Source organism: Pleuronectes platessa, chromosome 11 (assembly GCF_947347685.1).
Source record: "Pleuronectes platessa chromosome 11, fPlePla1.1, whole genome shotgun sequence".
NCBI classification, from domain to species: domain Eukaryota; kingdom Metazoa; phylum Chordata; class Actinopteri; order Pleuronectiformes; family Pleuronectidae; genus Pleuronectes; species Pleuronectes platessa.
The window spans coordinates 20,500,352-20,514,930 of NC_070636.1; the positions used below are offsets into that span (position 1 = coordinate 20,500,352).

Sequence of the window (14,579 nt, forward strand, 5' to 3'; positions counted from 1 at the left end):
ACGTATTTTATTAACGATGCACTGTGAGAGGAATAAACAAACTTGGCGACAGATCAACGTTTTAAAGAGCTTTAACAAAAAAGGTGGAAGTTTTCTGGACTTCGCCCTCTATCTAATAAACTAGCGGCACGTGCGGCGTTCATCCCCATGACAACCACCCCCGCGCACAAAAAAGACGTCACGCGTCGCTCCGCGTTTACAAGCAAGATGGCCGTCTAGTGTGCGAACAGTTGTGTGCAGGAAGAGCTGGTTTGTTTGGGTCACGACAGGTTCTTAAATCGCGATTGGACGCTTCAGCCGGAGCCGCGGACCTTCTCCCTCAGATCCTCCGATAGATGTTCACCGAGCAGTGACGCGATGAAGTCTGACACGGAGGAGCTGATGCCCAGGCTGCTGCCCGTGGAGTGCCGAGCCAGTGCAGAGGAGCTGGACCTGAAGGGACCTCCAAGAAACCCACAGGAGTATCTGCGACAAGTCCAGTGAGTTCACCCACATCCCAGCTCCTCCTGCTCTCCGGGGGGAGGAGAGCCGCTCTCCTGCGGTGTGCGGCTGTGAGGCCGCCTAGTGCTTCTCAACAACAGGGACATGGATGGATACACAACTTTATATCCAACACGAGAACATAAATACAAGTTTTAAATGTGTATTGAGGCCATTTATAGGTGCTTCTCTGTATACCTTCAGGGTTTGTGCTGTAACAATGTGTTTCCTGTTGGTCAGGTTGGAGGCGTCATTATGTCCAGAGGTGGTTGTTGCTCAGATTGACCCCAAGAAACTGAAGAAGACACAAACAGTGAATGCTTCTGTGAGTAAATGAACACACTGGCAAGAAAGGAATATGTGCAGAAAGGAACATAGTACTGGATACTGCAGTATGATGACACTTTAAATGTACTGTTTATTTGTCTTCTGTGTACATTGTACTTGTTTTTGAGATGCTGTTTGTATCTTAGAATAGATTTTACAACTGCTGTCCTAAGCTGTTGTGCTGAGATGACATATTCATGTTAAAGACATTGAAGAATGTGCAAATACGATATACAAATTAAACCAAGCAACAATTACTCAAGTATATTTTGTAAACGTATAAGTAAAACCCACTGACTACTTCACTAGTATTCCAATAGATCAGCTGAGGAAATGCATATATTCTTTCCCCTCACGTGTCTCAGATATATACTTCTGGTTTTCAGGTGGCAGGTTGCCATGCTGCTCCCATGGGTTTCTGCCCCAGTCTCAGTTGGCAGCGGCAGCAAGTCGGTCACTTCTCGGATGTCAGACAGGTAAAACAAGAGCCAGCTCCTTTCTTAAGATTAAATTAAAATCACTTGAACATTCCAAATCTTGAACATAGTCAATGTATCCCATTTTTCTAATTCAGTCAGTGACTTTTCTTTAATCTGATCATTTGATGGATTTAAATTTTTTTTTAGTTAATTGTAATATAAGAAAAGTTACGTGGCTCAGTGTTTGGATAAAACATTTCTCTGATCGGCATTTTGCTTTCAGAGCATCACAAGGAACAGAAACCACTGGAGCAGCCAGTCTCTGGATGACAATGTGCTGATGGTGAGTAGATGCCAGAGTGACAAGTTTCACCCAGTCATTAAAACAGTATGAATTGACAGCATCATATTGAATGCTTCATCTCAGGAGCTTCTGTTTGAGCAGAATCACTTGCTGATTCTTTGATATGCGTATACAGCACACGCATGCAAAAAAAGGTAAACTGCATAAGATACTTATTGTAAATGTAATATTAAAGTTTGTGTGTTTTACAGCCAAGGCTAACAGATGAGGAGGGCTGGAAGAGGTTTTGTTTAGGGGAGGTCGTCTATCTGGGAACATCATCCTGTGACACAGGTGCAGAACCAGCACTGGACTACAACAAGGTTGTATGAATGTGTTTGTTTGAATAAAGTCATAGAAACTCCTTACCTTAAAAAAGTGTATATATATATATTATTTACTGTGTTCTATTAAAGTAAAATCTTACGTTAAAAACGTTGGTACAGTTGTATCTCAAATTTTGTTCAGCTAGCCTGAAGTGAAAATTTAAATGCTTCACTTCTCTTGCTTTTGTTTATTGATAAATAAAGAGTTTAATTTATAAATTAATTATATAAGACCTCAATGTGACATACTGATAAGTGTGTAAAGAGTTTAAATTATGATTAATTGTAAAGAACTAAATTTAACTGATGTCTCTGTTCAGGTCGGCTTCCCTCCCTTCCTGAGCATCGTCAGCAGACTCAACCAGGTAAATAATCTCCCCATGTGAATCATCACATTATCAAACTGACACCCCCTCTCTTCACCAGTGTAACAGTCTGATTTGTATCATCTCTCTGTGTGTTGACAGTCCACAGTGTTGATGGTGTTGGAGACTCTCATCAGTTGGTTTGAGGAGAGAGAGTTTGCTCCACAGTTGGTGAGTTTGGTTTTGATTCTACAGCTTCTTAAGTCGGTTGTTGGGTCCTGTTCAGTTCAATGCTATAGATACATTTCTTCGTTGTCTTGCAGGTGGAAAACTAGGCTCATTTGTTTTCAGTAGAATATTGTTAGTAAATTTGACATTTGGAAATAAAGCATCAGAACATGACGACCGTGTGTTTGTTCCAGGGCCGCTGGTTGTTTGGTTTGTTGTCCTGCCTGGAGAAGCCTTTACTGCCTGAAGCCCACTCCTGCATCAGACAACTGGCCAGGAGATGTGCTCAGCTCCGCAGCACGCTGGTACGACTCTGTCCTCTAACCGGTGTTACTCCACCACTGCCCGTCCTCTATGCAAACACACCAGTGTGTGTGTTTGCTACTCACTGTGATGCTTTTATCCGTCAGTGAGGACATTTATTGGGCAGATATAATAACAATACTTACTCCAGATTGTTGCAGAATTTCTATATAAAGAGAAGAAAGTATTTCTGTAGAACTTATTTTAACAAACTCTTTATAGCAAGGCATGTCCGAATTTGACTCTTGATGTGATACTCGACCTGACAATGTGTCCTGCTCCCATGATTCCACAGGAGAGTCAGGATGATGAGAAACTACCTGCCCTCAACCTGCTCATCTGTCTTGTTGCCAGGTATCTATTACCGAGTACAAATCATTCTGATCACATCATATTTTATATACAGAGTGTATGTTTTTGGTAATATTAACTCCAACCCAAAGACCCCATACTTAACGTATATTCAAAACTCTAACTACCCATATCTGATTTATTTGAGTGACTATACCAACATTCAACAACTTAAATGGAATCTATGCAGCAAACAGACATAAAAATTATACTTTTTATTTCTTGATGCACTTTTAATAATAAACTTCGTATGTTATTTTTGTATATGTTTACTCCAGGGGATCTTTTTCCTTAAACTCCTATCTGACACTAAATGAATTTCCTGTTTGTAACCTGCAGATATTTTGAGCAGAATGACCTGGCAGATCAGCCGCAGTGAACACAAGGTCAAGCTGTTTGATATCAACAGGACATTAAGAAGAATGAGATGTGAGCGAACTGATGTAGCAAAGTCTACAGTCGAGCAACAAGTCGGAACGATCAAGATTTGTCCCCAAAGAATCAAAATAAACACATCCAAGTGTTTCTGCACAGTTTCAGATGAAAGCCTCGGTCCTCAGTCATGAACAAGGCATGAATTATGCTATTGACTCTGAACTGACCTCTGCTGTTACAATCTGAAGCAGCAGCATCACTTTTGTTTTAATCAGGAAGTCTGTTTTTCTTAGTGAATTTATCCCTGATGTTTTTATGGTTTTTGTTTAAAATTTCCTAATAAATGTCAGATTTTTCTATTAAACTGATGACTTGTATAATTTTTGGGTATCAATATTTCACACCCATCATTATAGCTGACAGACTGGTATTTTGGCCATCCATGACATAACTAGGTCAAAGGACCCCGTTCAGACCTGGTGTAAACAATGACTCAAAATGCAATTTTTAACCTTTTCAGTTTCCTTTTGTTAATTTGTCCACAACAAATACACCACCATTTAGCCGCTCCGGACTCCTGTAAACTTAGACTGGGTAAAAAAACGTCTTGGTCTTAGCAAACACATGGCTTTATTTGCACATTGAGCAGGGAAATGAAGAGCCAAAAACTGTCAAACACGTACTTGGAGTTGACCACTTGTCAGAACTGATAACAGGTCCAACAATTAAGTCCAGAGTGAAATATCCTCACAGCTGAAACCACGACATTTGAGCAACACGTTTCCATTTTCAGTCATTCCCAATGCATCAGATTGCTTCCATTAGAGAAACAAGCTATGACAGGTTCGTGAACCAATGGTGTTTAATGCTTCTTACTGGGTATTGTGTCACACTAATCAAACAATTGGATGCGTTTAGAAATTGCAGACTCTTGAAGTGTGTATTGAGCGGAAACTATAGACAAAATTGGTAACTTACTTGGATGTTATTTTTCCAACATTCACTAGTTCCATCTTTTCAACCCTTTGTTTTAAACTAAGTGTGGAATTCTAGGAATCTAATAGTGATGTGTTTTATAGACCCTATAGATGACTGAAAATAATGACTTTGATTTCAAATATAACAAGACACATTTCCACGAATACCTCAACTTTATTTAGAAGCGTTTCATCAATTGGTACCAAAAAAACATGGAGAAACAGATTCAAAAACAATATTTAAGCAGATCACACGTGTACCCATGTGAGGATACTAAGGCCGTGACATCGATCAAACAGTGGAGACAAATGGGAATTAACAGTGTTTTCACATTAACTTGAAAAACACAACTACTGATCACTGCTAGCATAACCACTGATACCCCGGCCTATGGCATGAGGATTAAGATGAAAAAAAGGAAAACATTTTAAAAAGCATGTGTTCACTGTGGCGCCAAAAAAGACCTCTGTAAAAAAAAAAAAGTCCGACCAAGAGAACAATTCATCCAGTTTAAAATGACACGACTAAAACGCACCTGTCCTACCTCAAATCTATGTCGCCAGGAGCCCAATTAGAAACAGCGCTAGGAGCAGCCCTGCCAGTTGCACCGTGTGACTAAATGGTCAAATTTACGATTGGAAGAAAACAATAAGCAGTCGTCCATGTTTCATTTTGGTTTAAATCGACTTGCTTTAAAACTACCACTGGGCCTTTATGTGAAAAAAGTGAAATTACAATAAACGGTTAAACTACCATCATCTCATGGCATGAAATCACTGGAGCTTTAATTTCCTGTGTCATTGCACAGCGGCTGAATGAGAACTAGATTAGCGTCTCTTTTCCTTCCTGTCTCTATCTTTATGCTCCCTTTCACTCCGGGACGACCTGCCCCTCCCCTCATCACTCCTCTTTCTCCTCTCTTTCGATGCCCTCGAGTCTCTTCCACCTCCGCTGCTCCCTCCTCGCTTATGGTGACTCCTGTCTTCTCCTTTTTTCCTGTCCCCGCCTCTGTCTGATGGCCTCCTCTTGCGCTTACTACTGTCTCGGCTGCGACTGCTGCTTTTGGAAGAGGACGAGGAGGACGACGAAGAGCGGCTGGATCCAGAAGAAGATGAAGAGCTTCCACTGGAGGATGAGCCGGAGGAGGAAGAGGAGGAGCTTTTGCTGTGACTGTGGCCCTTCTTCGGCTCCTTTTCCTTCTTCCTCCCCCTCCCACTGCTATCCTTCTTCTTGGGGGGTGCAGGGCTGGTGGTGCTTAGAGCCTCCTGGGAATCGGGCTGTGCTTGTGGGGTTTTCAGCTGTGATTTCCCTTCTGAAGCCTGGTTCTCAGCTGCAGAGTTCTGGACCTCTAAGCAAGGGGTGATCATTACTTGCCCAACTATGGTGGAGGCTGCTTGGGGTTTTGGGGCAGGCGATGCCCCAATGGTCTCAGAGGGCTGTTCTGCTGGCTCCTCTGCAGAGGGGCTGGGCTGGGGCTGCTGACTGGTGTCTGGTGCCTCCTGGCTGGCTTTAGTTGGTTCAAAGGACTTGGTGTCTAGGGTCTTTTCATTCTGGGAGTCTGTTGGCTCTTGTTTACTGTCTGGTTTTCCCTTCTCTTCCTTCCTCCTGTCCCCCTGCTTCCCCTCAACCTCCATCTTCTCTAACCCTGAACTTTTCTCCTTGATTCCCATTTCCCTCTGCTCCCCGCTACCATTAACTCCCTCCTCTTCTTCCTCCTTCTCTATCTCCTCGTTAGCCACCTCACCTAACTCCATCCTCTCTCCCTCTTCAGCTGCCTTTTTCAACCCATCCATCTCCTCTTCCATCACCTTTCTATCCCCCTCCTTTCCCATATCCTCCTCCTCATCTTCCTCCTCCTCTTCCTCCATCTCTGCATCTCCCTTGTTACCTGTAACCTTGACTACCTGACCTGCTGGCTTACCCTCCTTTGGGTGGTCCATCCCTGTTGCCGCAGTGTTGCCGTCCTGGTCACGGTTTGGCTGTCGCCTGGGGCGCGATTCCATCTTAATGAGGTGTTCGGCAAAAGCCTCACGCCTCTCCTCAAACACAACTACAAAGAAACAAATATTGAGGTTAAAGAGTGACCAACATCTGCCAGTAGTAAGGACACAGACTGATCTGTAATACAAAAACACAGATGCTTTCAGCCCTACTGACCATTTAGTTTCTTGGTGGAGTCATCAAGGAGTTTCTGTGTTGCGGAGCACATTTTCCCAGGGGAATAGAATATGTGAGGCTTGGTCTTAGTGCGAATGTATTTCACCAGATGATTGTTGTGGCTGGTCCACTCCTCTTGCTGTAGATGAAAGAATGAAATGGAAAAATCTTTCTCCGACACCCTGTATAACTGTCAGTGAATTTGTTTAAGCGAATACAATTATTTTCTACTAGTTGCTCTTTATCCCTACAATAGCTCTTAGATAGTCCCTGGACTGAAATGAAAATTATAATGCACACGCAAAGCTGACGACATATTCCTGTGTCAGAAGAAAACATTTGGTCAATGGCACTCGATGAAACTGAAAACGGCTCAAGAGAACCTGAGTAACCATTTTACTTTCTGTACTTCTTTCTTACCAGCTGTGCTAGTTCGACCTTCTGCTCCAGTAGTCTCAGCTCAGTCTGTTTGGCTCTCCTCTCTTCAAACAGCCCCTTCTTTTCATTCTCCACCTTTTTTTTCTCTGTTTCAGCCTGAACCTCAAGCTTCTGCTCGATCTCTGTGCGCCTCTTTTGCTGCAGATAAGAGGGAAATCAATGAAATGGATCGACAGCCGACAAGAACAATCCTTGAAAGCCAACCAAACGCATTTACTAATTTGTGTAATTTCACTTTACAAATTTGTAGATGGTTGTCTGAAAATGGGTAAATCAGAAATGTATCTCTTATCTTAAATATTGATTAACAATGGAATCTACAAAATATAGAGACAATACAATTAACACATTTAGCACAGCGATACGCACTATGGTCATGATTACATCTATTACTCTTCATTTTCTAAAATCAAAGCAGACACTTTAACAACAAAAGAGTCCAGTGACTCGTAACTAAAAACCATCTGAAACAGTAACTGAGTGAAACCACACGGAATTATTCTCAGGGCATTTTATTGTCTTTGCCTTGTTGGATGACATTTGCCAACTCAAAGAATGATTCTTAATGCACACAAAACTACATTAACTGGAAAGATCTCCTCACCTTCTCTGTAGAGACGTTTGACTCCTGTTTGAACTTTTGCAAGGTCCCCATCAACAGGCCAAACATACGCCGATTCCTGACAAGGAAAAAAAAACTCTCAACAGTGTTGACCCTTTGATTCAAGATATTTTCCCCCTTTTCCACTATTTGTAGGGCCAACGAAATTAATCTCATCAAGTTAAAAATATCATCTGTATGTAGTCCTGTTCAAGGCATGTTGACCTACCTCTGTTTGCCCCTCTCATCCATGGTCTGATCTTGAATGAGGTCTCGGCGTGTTCGCTCCTTGGAGGTAGCTACAACAGACGACTGCAACGCCGGCTGAAGTGAGGAGAAAACAGGAAAAACTATGTTGGTACCAGTCGATATTGAAATAAAATAACAAAAGCTAAAACCCGGATACAATTCACAAAAATGGGAAAGTTTAAGCAGTATGGGGTCCTTTGATATTGAAAAGGAGTGGACATTGTTAAGGCAAATAAACAGTCAAAACATAAAACAAAATCTAAAGAAACTCAATATTGTCATAACTACGAATGGGAATCAAGAAACAATTCCTGATAAACTGGTTCCAAATTTTCGGAACCACTGGATTTTTGTCAAACTCAAGTCTCTGCTACAGAAAACTTGCTACGAGTCATATCCTGTTTGATTGTTATGTCTCTAAAAGGGTCTCAAGTAAGGGTGAAAACCAGCATAAGGATAAATAATCGTTCTACACAACATGGGCTTGAATTCCATAAATACCATGTTTTTAAGAATACTTGCAAGTGCTGCTGCTTCCCAACCAAGCAGCACACAGAACATTTATCAGGATGCATTAAGGGAATCAATTAAAAAAAAAAATTACACGGCCAACTTTATATCTACAGGCTGTACAAATGAGCAGCAACATGTTCCTTACCTTTTTGACATCGTCGTCATCCTCGGCGTCACTGTCGTGGCGCAAATCTCTCCTGGCCCTCTGGTCCCCCGCCAGCCTGCAGACAGACACCAACATGAGAGACTGATATTTAACCATCACCTAAACATAGCACCTTAATAGCATTTGTCAGAAAGCCAAATATAGCCATGGGTGTGATCTGCTCACAAGCTAACAAAAAAATTGCCTTGAAGCAGCAGCATGTCAAAATCAAAGAACAGGATTGTCATTTTTGTGTAAAGTGTGTAAAGTGTAAAAGCCACACGAACATAAACCAGTTTAAGATTCCCAAATTCATCATCAACAAGAGGCATCTTTACTCATATCGGCATTACATGCAATTATATAGAACATACTTAGAAAATATAAAATCATATTATTCCAGCGTTTCTTTCACCAAATCTAATCTGTTATTTTCATAGCAAAAGCAGCCGAAGCTGTACACTGACACGTCTTTACTTTTCCTGATCTCTTTTTTATTTTACCTTCATGACCTTGTATTAAGGCTTGGTTTAGGAAAAACCTTTAAATAAAATAAAAAACATTTATTCTCTGATTTAAATCGATCTTAAGAATCTGATATCGATTCATTAAGAGGAGGAATCGATCTTTCCATACATGCCTTTTCCCTTGAGTGACCCCTTTTTACTAAAAAACTGCAACATTTTAGCGAGTCCGATTTTCTCATCTCATATGTTATGCTGAAGACTGAGTGAGGTGGAGTTTACACACACACACAGGGGAGAAGAGATTGGCCGAGTCTGTTTAGGTGAAAATGTGTGCTCATGTCTAATTTGGTAAAGAACAGTGGCAACATTAAGTCATAACATTTGGTTTCCACTACGGCCCGTCGCTGCAAAATGAGCGCAGCGGTTTGTACCATGCTGCAGATTCCTGTGGCCTCGCTCCACACTCCCGCTAACCAGCGCACAATTTACCAATTAACACCATCACTCATCAAAAGTTACTAGGACCTGATCACTCAGTTCACTTGCCACGCACATCACGAGGCAGGAGCCAGGATAAAATGACCACAACAAGCAGACACACGCTCACACTGTAAATAATGCAGCGAGGTTTGAAGTTTTCTTGCACAGTTTACAGCTTTATTCCATCGAAAATCAAATTCATATCGAAGCAAAATTTCAATTGTAAACTGAGAAGAGTAGCGATTCCCAGTTCATGTTTATTACACAAGTTGATGTGTAATAAAAGAAACGATGCTCACCTCAGCAGGGCTCCTTCGATGTCCCTCTGCTTGGCAGGAGGGCCGCCGCTTCCTATCTCGGAGAGACTGCGCCTGAAAAAGAAAAGTAGGAGATTAAAGACCACATTTAGAAGTGATGCTTGATTGATTTCACATCCAGTGATTCCAGACAAATTAAAGAGTGTCATCGTCCAATATGCGGATGAAAATACGGTGACAAATGTATAATACACCATCGAAGATGTCTACAGTTTGTGTTGAGTAGGGCCGGCGCTAGTGTCGATGAGACATTTTGCTGTTGTGAAAGCGTCTGCGCAGAGAAATTCCTGACTTGGAAGAATGTGGTAAAGGTCAGGAAAGAACCTATTAAATGTTTGGTAAAGATAAGGATCTGGGGGGGAAGAGTTATTGGGTTTTTTTCACACTGAAGTTCAATATTCCACAGGAAAAAGCTAATGGATCTTGATGGGGAAGAAATTGGGCAGATATTTTTGAGTCTGTGGAATTTGGCAGTGCTACAATTTAATTTGAGGAGATTGAAGTTATAAACATTACAGAGTGACAGTCTAGTTGCCAGTTTATGAGGTACGGCCATGTAAAGCAGTATATAGAAAATCACAATGCTCCATTTTTGTTTGTGTACAGAGTTGATTCCAAATCCCTTCTATTACATGGTGATTCTGGGTCTATTTAAAATGCTGTCAATAATAAGTCTTATAAACAGAAAAGGCTATAATACAATTCTATACGACTGTCAGTTCCAGCTGTGTTTTTATTTTAGACATTAACCATCCAGAGCCAAGTTTTACCTGAGCAGGTTGATTCCTCTGCCTCTACCTCCTCCGACGCCTGCCATGGGGCCGCCGAGCCGACGGATCTGACCCGGCCTGAAAACAAAACAGGGAACAAGATCAAGCCACAATAAACCCGGTGCATCTACTCACTAACGGAAGCTAAATGCGAACAACGTATTTAAAGTGTCGCCTCGTTGTTGAAGGCGGAAATTGCTAACATATCGAGACAATCTTCTTTTTGGAAACACTCAGACAACGCCTCCTACGAGGCCTAGCATTAGCTCAACCAACTGCACATTTTACTTCAGGGTTAAGAGTAATTTTACATTCCCAATTTGTTGACTAGGTATGTATGTGTAATTATCCAGTGTGGACATACGTGTAGGTTCATCTGGGAAAACAACGATTGTCTGTGCGTGTGCTAGCTAGCGAGTTGACCGACTCATGCTAGCCGCGTCGTTTGGACGCTAGCAATATTCTTAGCTTATAGCAAGAAAGAAGCCAACGGCGAAATAAGATCACTGGAATTTTACCTCGATTCATTGGGATCACGTCCGGTTAATTTGCGAATATTATCGTCTACACTTTTCAAGCTTTCCTTGGCTTTTTCGAGCTGGTCTTGCAAGCTCCGCACTACCACCGCCATCTTGCTTTCAGTATGTGCGTATCACATGTTCCTCCTTCTTCTACGTTTTAAACTTCTTCTCTTTAAAATGAAGCTGACATGAAAGGCTGTGACGCATTACCGCCACCTACTGCTCAAGTCACATCTGTCACAGACACATGGAGTTCTGGAGGCTGTTATTATCCATTTCATTGATTGATATTATTTCACGATAGATCGATAGATAGATAGATAGATAGATAGATAGATAGGTAGATAGATAGATAGATAAAGAGATGGAAATGAGAATGTGATGGGCGAAATATTCTATGTACATCATTTTTAAATATATAAATATATAATTCATATACTATATTTTACTTACTAAAGTAAACCTTGCTGAAGGGAAAAGACGCTCCAAACATGGCGAGTTTGAATATATATATCAATTCAAAATGTATGACTACTTGTTACTGGTGCTACCTATAGACAAGCATTTAATCAACACTGAACAACAGCATATAGAATCTTAACATGAGAAATATATGAACATAAACCCACTGTCTTGGTGTGATTGGTGTTTTCAGAGATTTTAAAGATGTGTTCAGAGATCGTACTTAGAACAGGAGAGAAGAAAGTATGTTGCAGTTATCAGTGTATGAGCATTTCTTTTTGCCATTGACAGCCGGGTTCTATCCTTTTGAATTGTATCAAAAACTGCAAATCAACTCTGTATTATCAGCAGCATTACATTTACATTTTCAAATGTCATTTCTGAGATCCTGGTTAAAGTTAGGGGTAAGATGTGCATTGTGGTTAGGTTAAGGTTAGAGTAAGGTACGTGAAAAGGCTTGTTGCACTCAAAATGGCATCTATGACTCCACTGTAGAGATTCAAAGACTAGCAAGAGTTACAATAGTATCAAAGTCATGGTTGTCTCCCACTCAACACACAGACATGTCCGACACAGCTCGGTGACATTGTGTAAGTCTGTAGGTCTTGATAAGCAGGAATTCTACAAACTTATTAAGGTCATTGCCCAGTTATATAACCAAAATCCTACTTCTCAAATCCCTCTCCTGCCATTTTTGCATTCATTTGTTGGGGATGACAGATTTAATTTTTGGTTTGTCACCTTCAGGTAACCATGGCAGCCACACAAATCTGGGATTGCTTCAGTTTAACTGGGTCACAGCGTCATGGTAATCTTATAGTCGGATTCTCCAGACCTGAACGAGCTCTTTGTCTGAGCTAAAGCAGAAAACAAGCTCAAACTGATTAGCCACTGGGTTCATCTGTTTCATCCGTCTGTGTGGGGATGTGTGTTTGGATGCAAACAAACCGGCCAAACATCCACTTGCATAATTCCTACTGAATGCAGACCTCAGACCAGCTGTTGAACCAGCAGCTGGTCAGTTTAGCAGCATTTTAGTTTTCACTCTAAGAGTCTTGTTAGTTTTTCGTGACTCATCTATTACACAGTAATGATCATGGAGATGTTTACTGGCTGTGGGTAAATTAGGTGTATTTTTTGCCTGCTTGTCTACCTCCATGTTTTTTTAAAGCAGGTTTATGAGCATTAATTATATGCAGTGAACACTACAGCTTTCACTACTGTTAATACATGCAGCATCCATCTTGGACCTTCAAAGTCGAAATTCCGACTTGGGCAGAGGTTCCTATTGCATTATATAAATTTGTCAAGACTTGTTCCCTCATTTCTATGTTTAAATTAAGTATGCTCTTAACTGTTCACAGGTATTATACATTTCAACTTCCTATTTGCTATTAGCAATAAAAATGCCGCTCTTATCGTCAACCATTGTTTTTTGTGTTTCAGTTCTGGCATTTAAAAACTTTACTGTTTTAAAGGTTTCGTTTTAGCAATGGTACTTGAAAAAAAAAACACAACCCTGATTGTGATGGAGTCTGTGAGGACAAATACATCGAATCTCTGTATAGAGCTGATACCAGCTGGTACCATGTTACAGTGGTTAGCAGCCTGTACATTTCCCAAACACTCCTTTATTAACCCCGGTAATCTTCAAAATGTATTTATTTGAACTGGTTTTGAATTGGACACAATCAATTTTACAAGACAGAATATTGTTTCTGAACTATTGAGCATTGTCCCACCAATACACACACTCAACGGGATCATCCCAGCTGTCAATGACGTTCACACAGTTTTTATATTTTCAAATTACTAATCAAAACCAAAACATATCATTTGAACAACAGCAGTGGGACTATCTAAAAAAGACAGTAAACCATCTTTGATTAAAATAAAATTGTGATGCCTATTTTGACTTTTTGAGTTTGATCCCTGTCCCATCCACTAACCTGAGGAGGTGGGTTTTATGAACTATACCAGGGGTCTTCAACGTTTTTCAGGCCAAGGACCCCCAAACTGGTGGAGAGATGGAGCAGGGACCCCCGACTCTATATATTGTATAAGATTGTGTTTTATATTAAACTGGGCCTATTGCCACATATAAACATAGCTACCCTGTTATTGTGCATTCAATACTAAGCTATTCAAATATTACACGGGTTCATATATTCATGTTTTTAATTTAAACATGTGCAAGGTACAGGGTGGCCATGCCACTGCCATTTGTAAACATAAACCTTGCATACAAGACTGAGCTATTAAAGTAGTTCAGTAGTTTTTATTTTAAACATACATGTAAAAGAGACAGTGAATCCTCAAGCCATCTCTGGATGCCACACATACTCCCACATTAGTGAGATGTCGGACACTGATGGGTAGCACACAACTTATCTAACCTTAGACAGATTGAGGTTGTCAGGCAGAGGGTAATATCAGCCTCACAATATGTTCGATGCATGTTAATGTGTATTTAAACACATTTATATTTGTGTGGACAAAATTCACTAGAAAATAAATCAAAGATTATAAAAAATATAAAAAATTGTCTAATCAACCAAACATTTTGCGACCCCCCTGCAGTACCTCCGCGGACCCCCTGTTGAAGACCTCTGACCTATACTGCAGCCTGACTTCTTCGGCATCACTTTTAGGGAGCAGACATGTCTTCCATTTTTGATGTTCAGTCTATGTGAGACACTTTACCTTTAAAAGACCAAATAACTGTGTTCCGATGTTTCCTGAGGTGGAAATCATACACTTATACATTTCTAATTTTTAAATATTTTGCCACAGTTCAATGCAGCCATTGATTTCCATTCAATTCTATGCAATCTTAATGATAAAAGATATGTATTCCATTATCTTTAGTTTTTTTAAGAGTCTATTCCTGATTCAATGGCAGCCCAGAACTTTAAAAAATGTTATGAGCGGATACATGGTTTGTGAAGTGGGAATCTATGATATAATATGTAAAGGATTTGCAATTAATGAGTGTATTACTGGCAGGGTCAGTCTTATTTGTTG

At 40.6% G+C, this 14,579-nt stretch overlaps 2 protein-coding genes across 2 annotated transcripts; one reads left to right on the forward strand and one right to left on the reverse strand.

Moving 5' to 3' along the window:
* Positions 1 to 194: 194 nt before the first annotated feature.
* Positions 195 to 3,821, forward strand: gemin2 (gem (nuclear organelle) associated protein 2). Its single transcript, XM_053433982.1, has 10 exons — positions 195 to 479; positions 721 to 805; positions 1,194 to 1,283; positions 1,510 to 1,569; positions 1,782 to 1,892; positions 2,216 to 2,260; positions 2,363 to 2,431; positions 2,623 to 2,733; positions 3,027 to 3,085; positions 3,422 to 3,821. Exons 1-10 carry the CDS (start codon positions 358 to 360, stop codon positions 3,459 to 3,461), a joined length of 792 nt encoding a protein of 263 aa, XP_053289957.1. The 5' UTR covers positions 195 to 357; the 3' UTR covers positions 3,462 to 3,821.
* Positions 3,822 to 4,589: 768 nt separating this feature from the next.
* On the reverse strand, positions 4,590 to 11,239 carry pnn (pinin, desmosome associated protein). The gene is made up of 9 exons (XM_053433979.1): positions 11,091 to 11,239; positions 10,573 to 10,650; positions 9,785 to 9,856; positions 8,539 to 8,614; positions 7,861 to 7,955; positions 7,635 to 7,710; positions 7,013 to 7,168; positions 6,593 to 6,731; positions 4,590 to 6,485 (listed from the first exon to the last, which is right to left on the reverse strand). The coding sequence occupies exons 1-9, from the start codon at positions 11,201 to 11,203 to the stop codon at positions 5,263 to 5,265; spliced, it is 2,028 nt and encodes a 675-aa protein (XP_053289954.1). The 5' UTR covers positions 11,204 to 11,239; the 3' UTR covers positions 4,590 to 5,262.
* Between the last annotated feature and the right edge of the window lie 3,340 nt (positions 11,240 to 14,579).

What these genes read in the sequence shown, in the direction of transcription:
- gemin2 (XM_053433982.1), top strand. Translation starts at nt 358, where the DNA reads ATGAAGTCTGACACGGAGGAGCTGATGCCCAGGCTGCTGCCCGTGGAG. An exon ending in CAGCACTGGACTACAACAAG is followed by an intron (nt 1,893 to 2,215) that starts GTTGTATGAATG and finishes GTCTCTGTTCAG; the next exon opens with GTCGGCTTCCCTCCCTTCCT. An exon ending in GAGAGTTTGCTCCACAGTTG is followed by an intron (nt 2,432 to 2,622) that starts GTGAGTTTGGTT and finishes TGTTTGTTCCAG; the next exon opens with GGCCGCTGGTTGTTTGGTTT.
- pnn (XM_053433979.1), bottom strand. Translation starts at nt 11,203, where the DNA reads ATGGCGGTGGTAGTGCGGAGCTTGCAAGACCAGCTCGAAAAAGCCAAG. An exon ending in CGTGATCCCAATGAATCGAG is followed by an intron (nt 10,651 to 11,090) that starts GTAAAATTCCAG and finishes TTTTGTTTTCAG; the next exon opens with GCCGGGTCAGATCCGTCGGC. An exon ending in ATCGAAGGAGCCCTGCTGAG is followed by an intron (nt 8,615 to 9,784) that starts GTGAGCATCGTT and finishes GTCTGTCTGCAG; the next exon opens with GCTGGCGGGGGACCAGAGGG.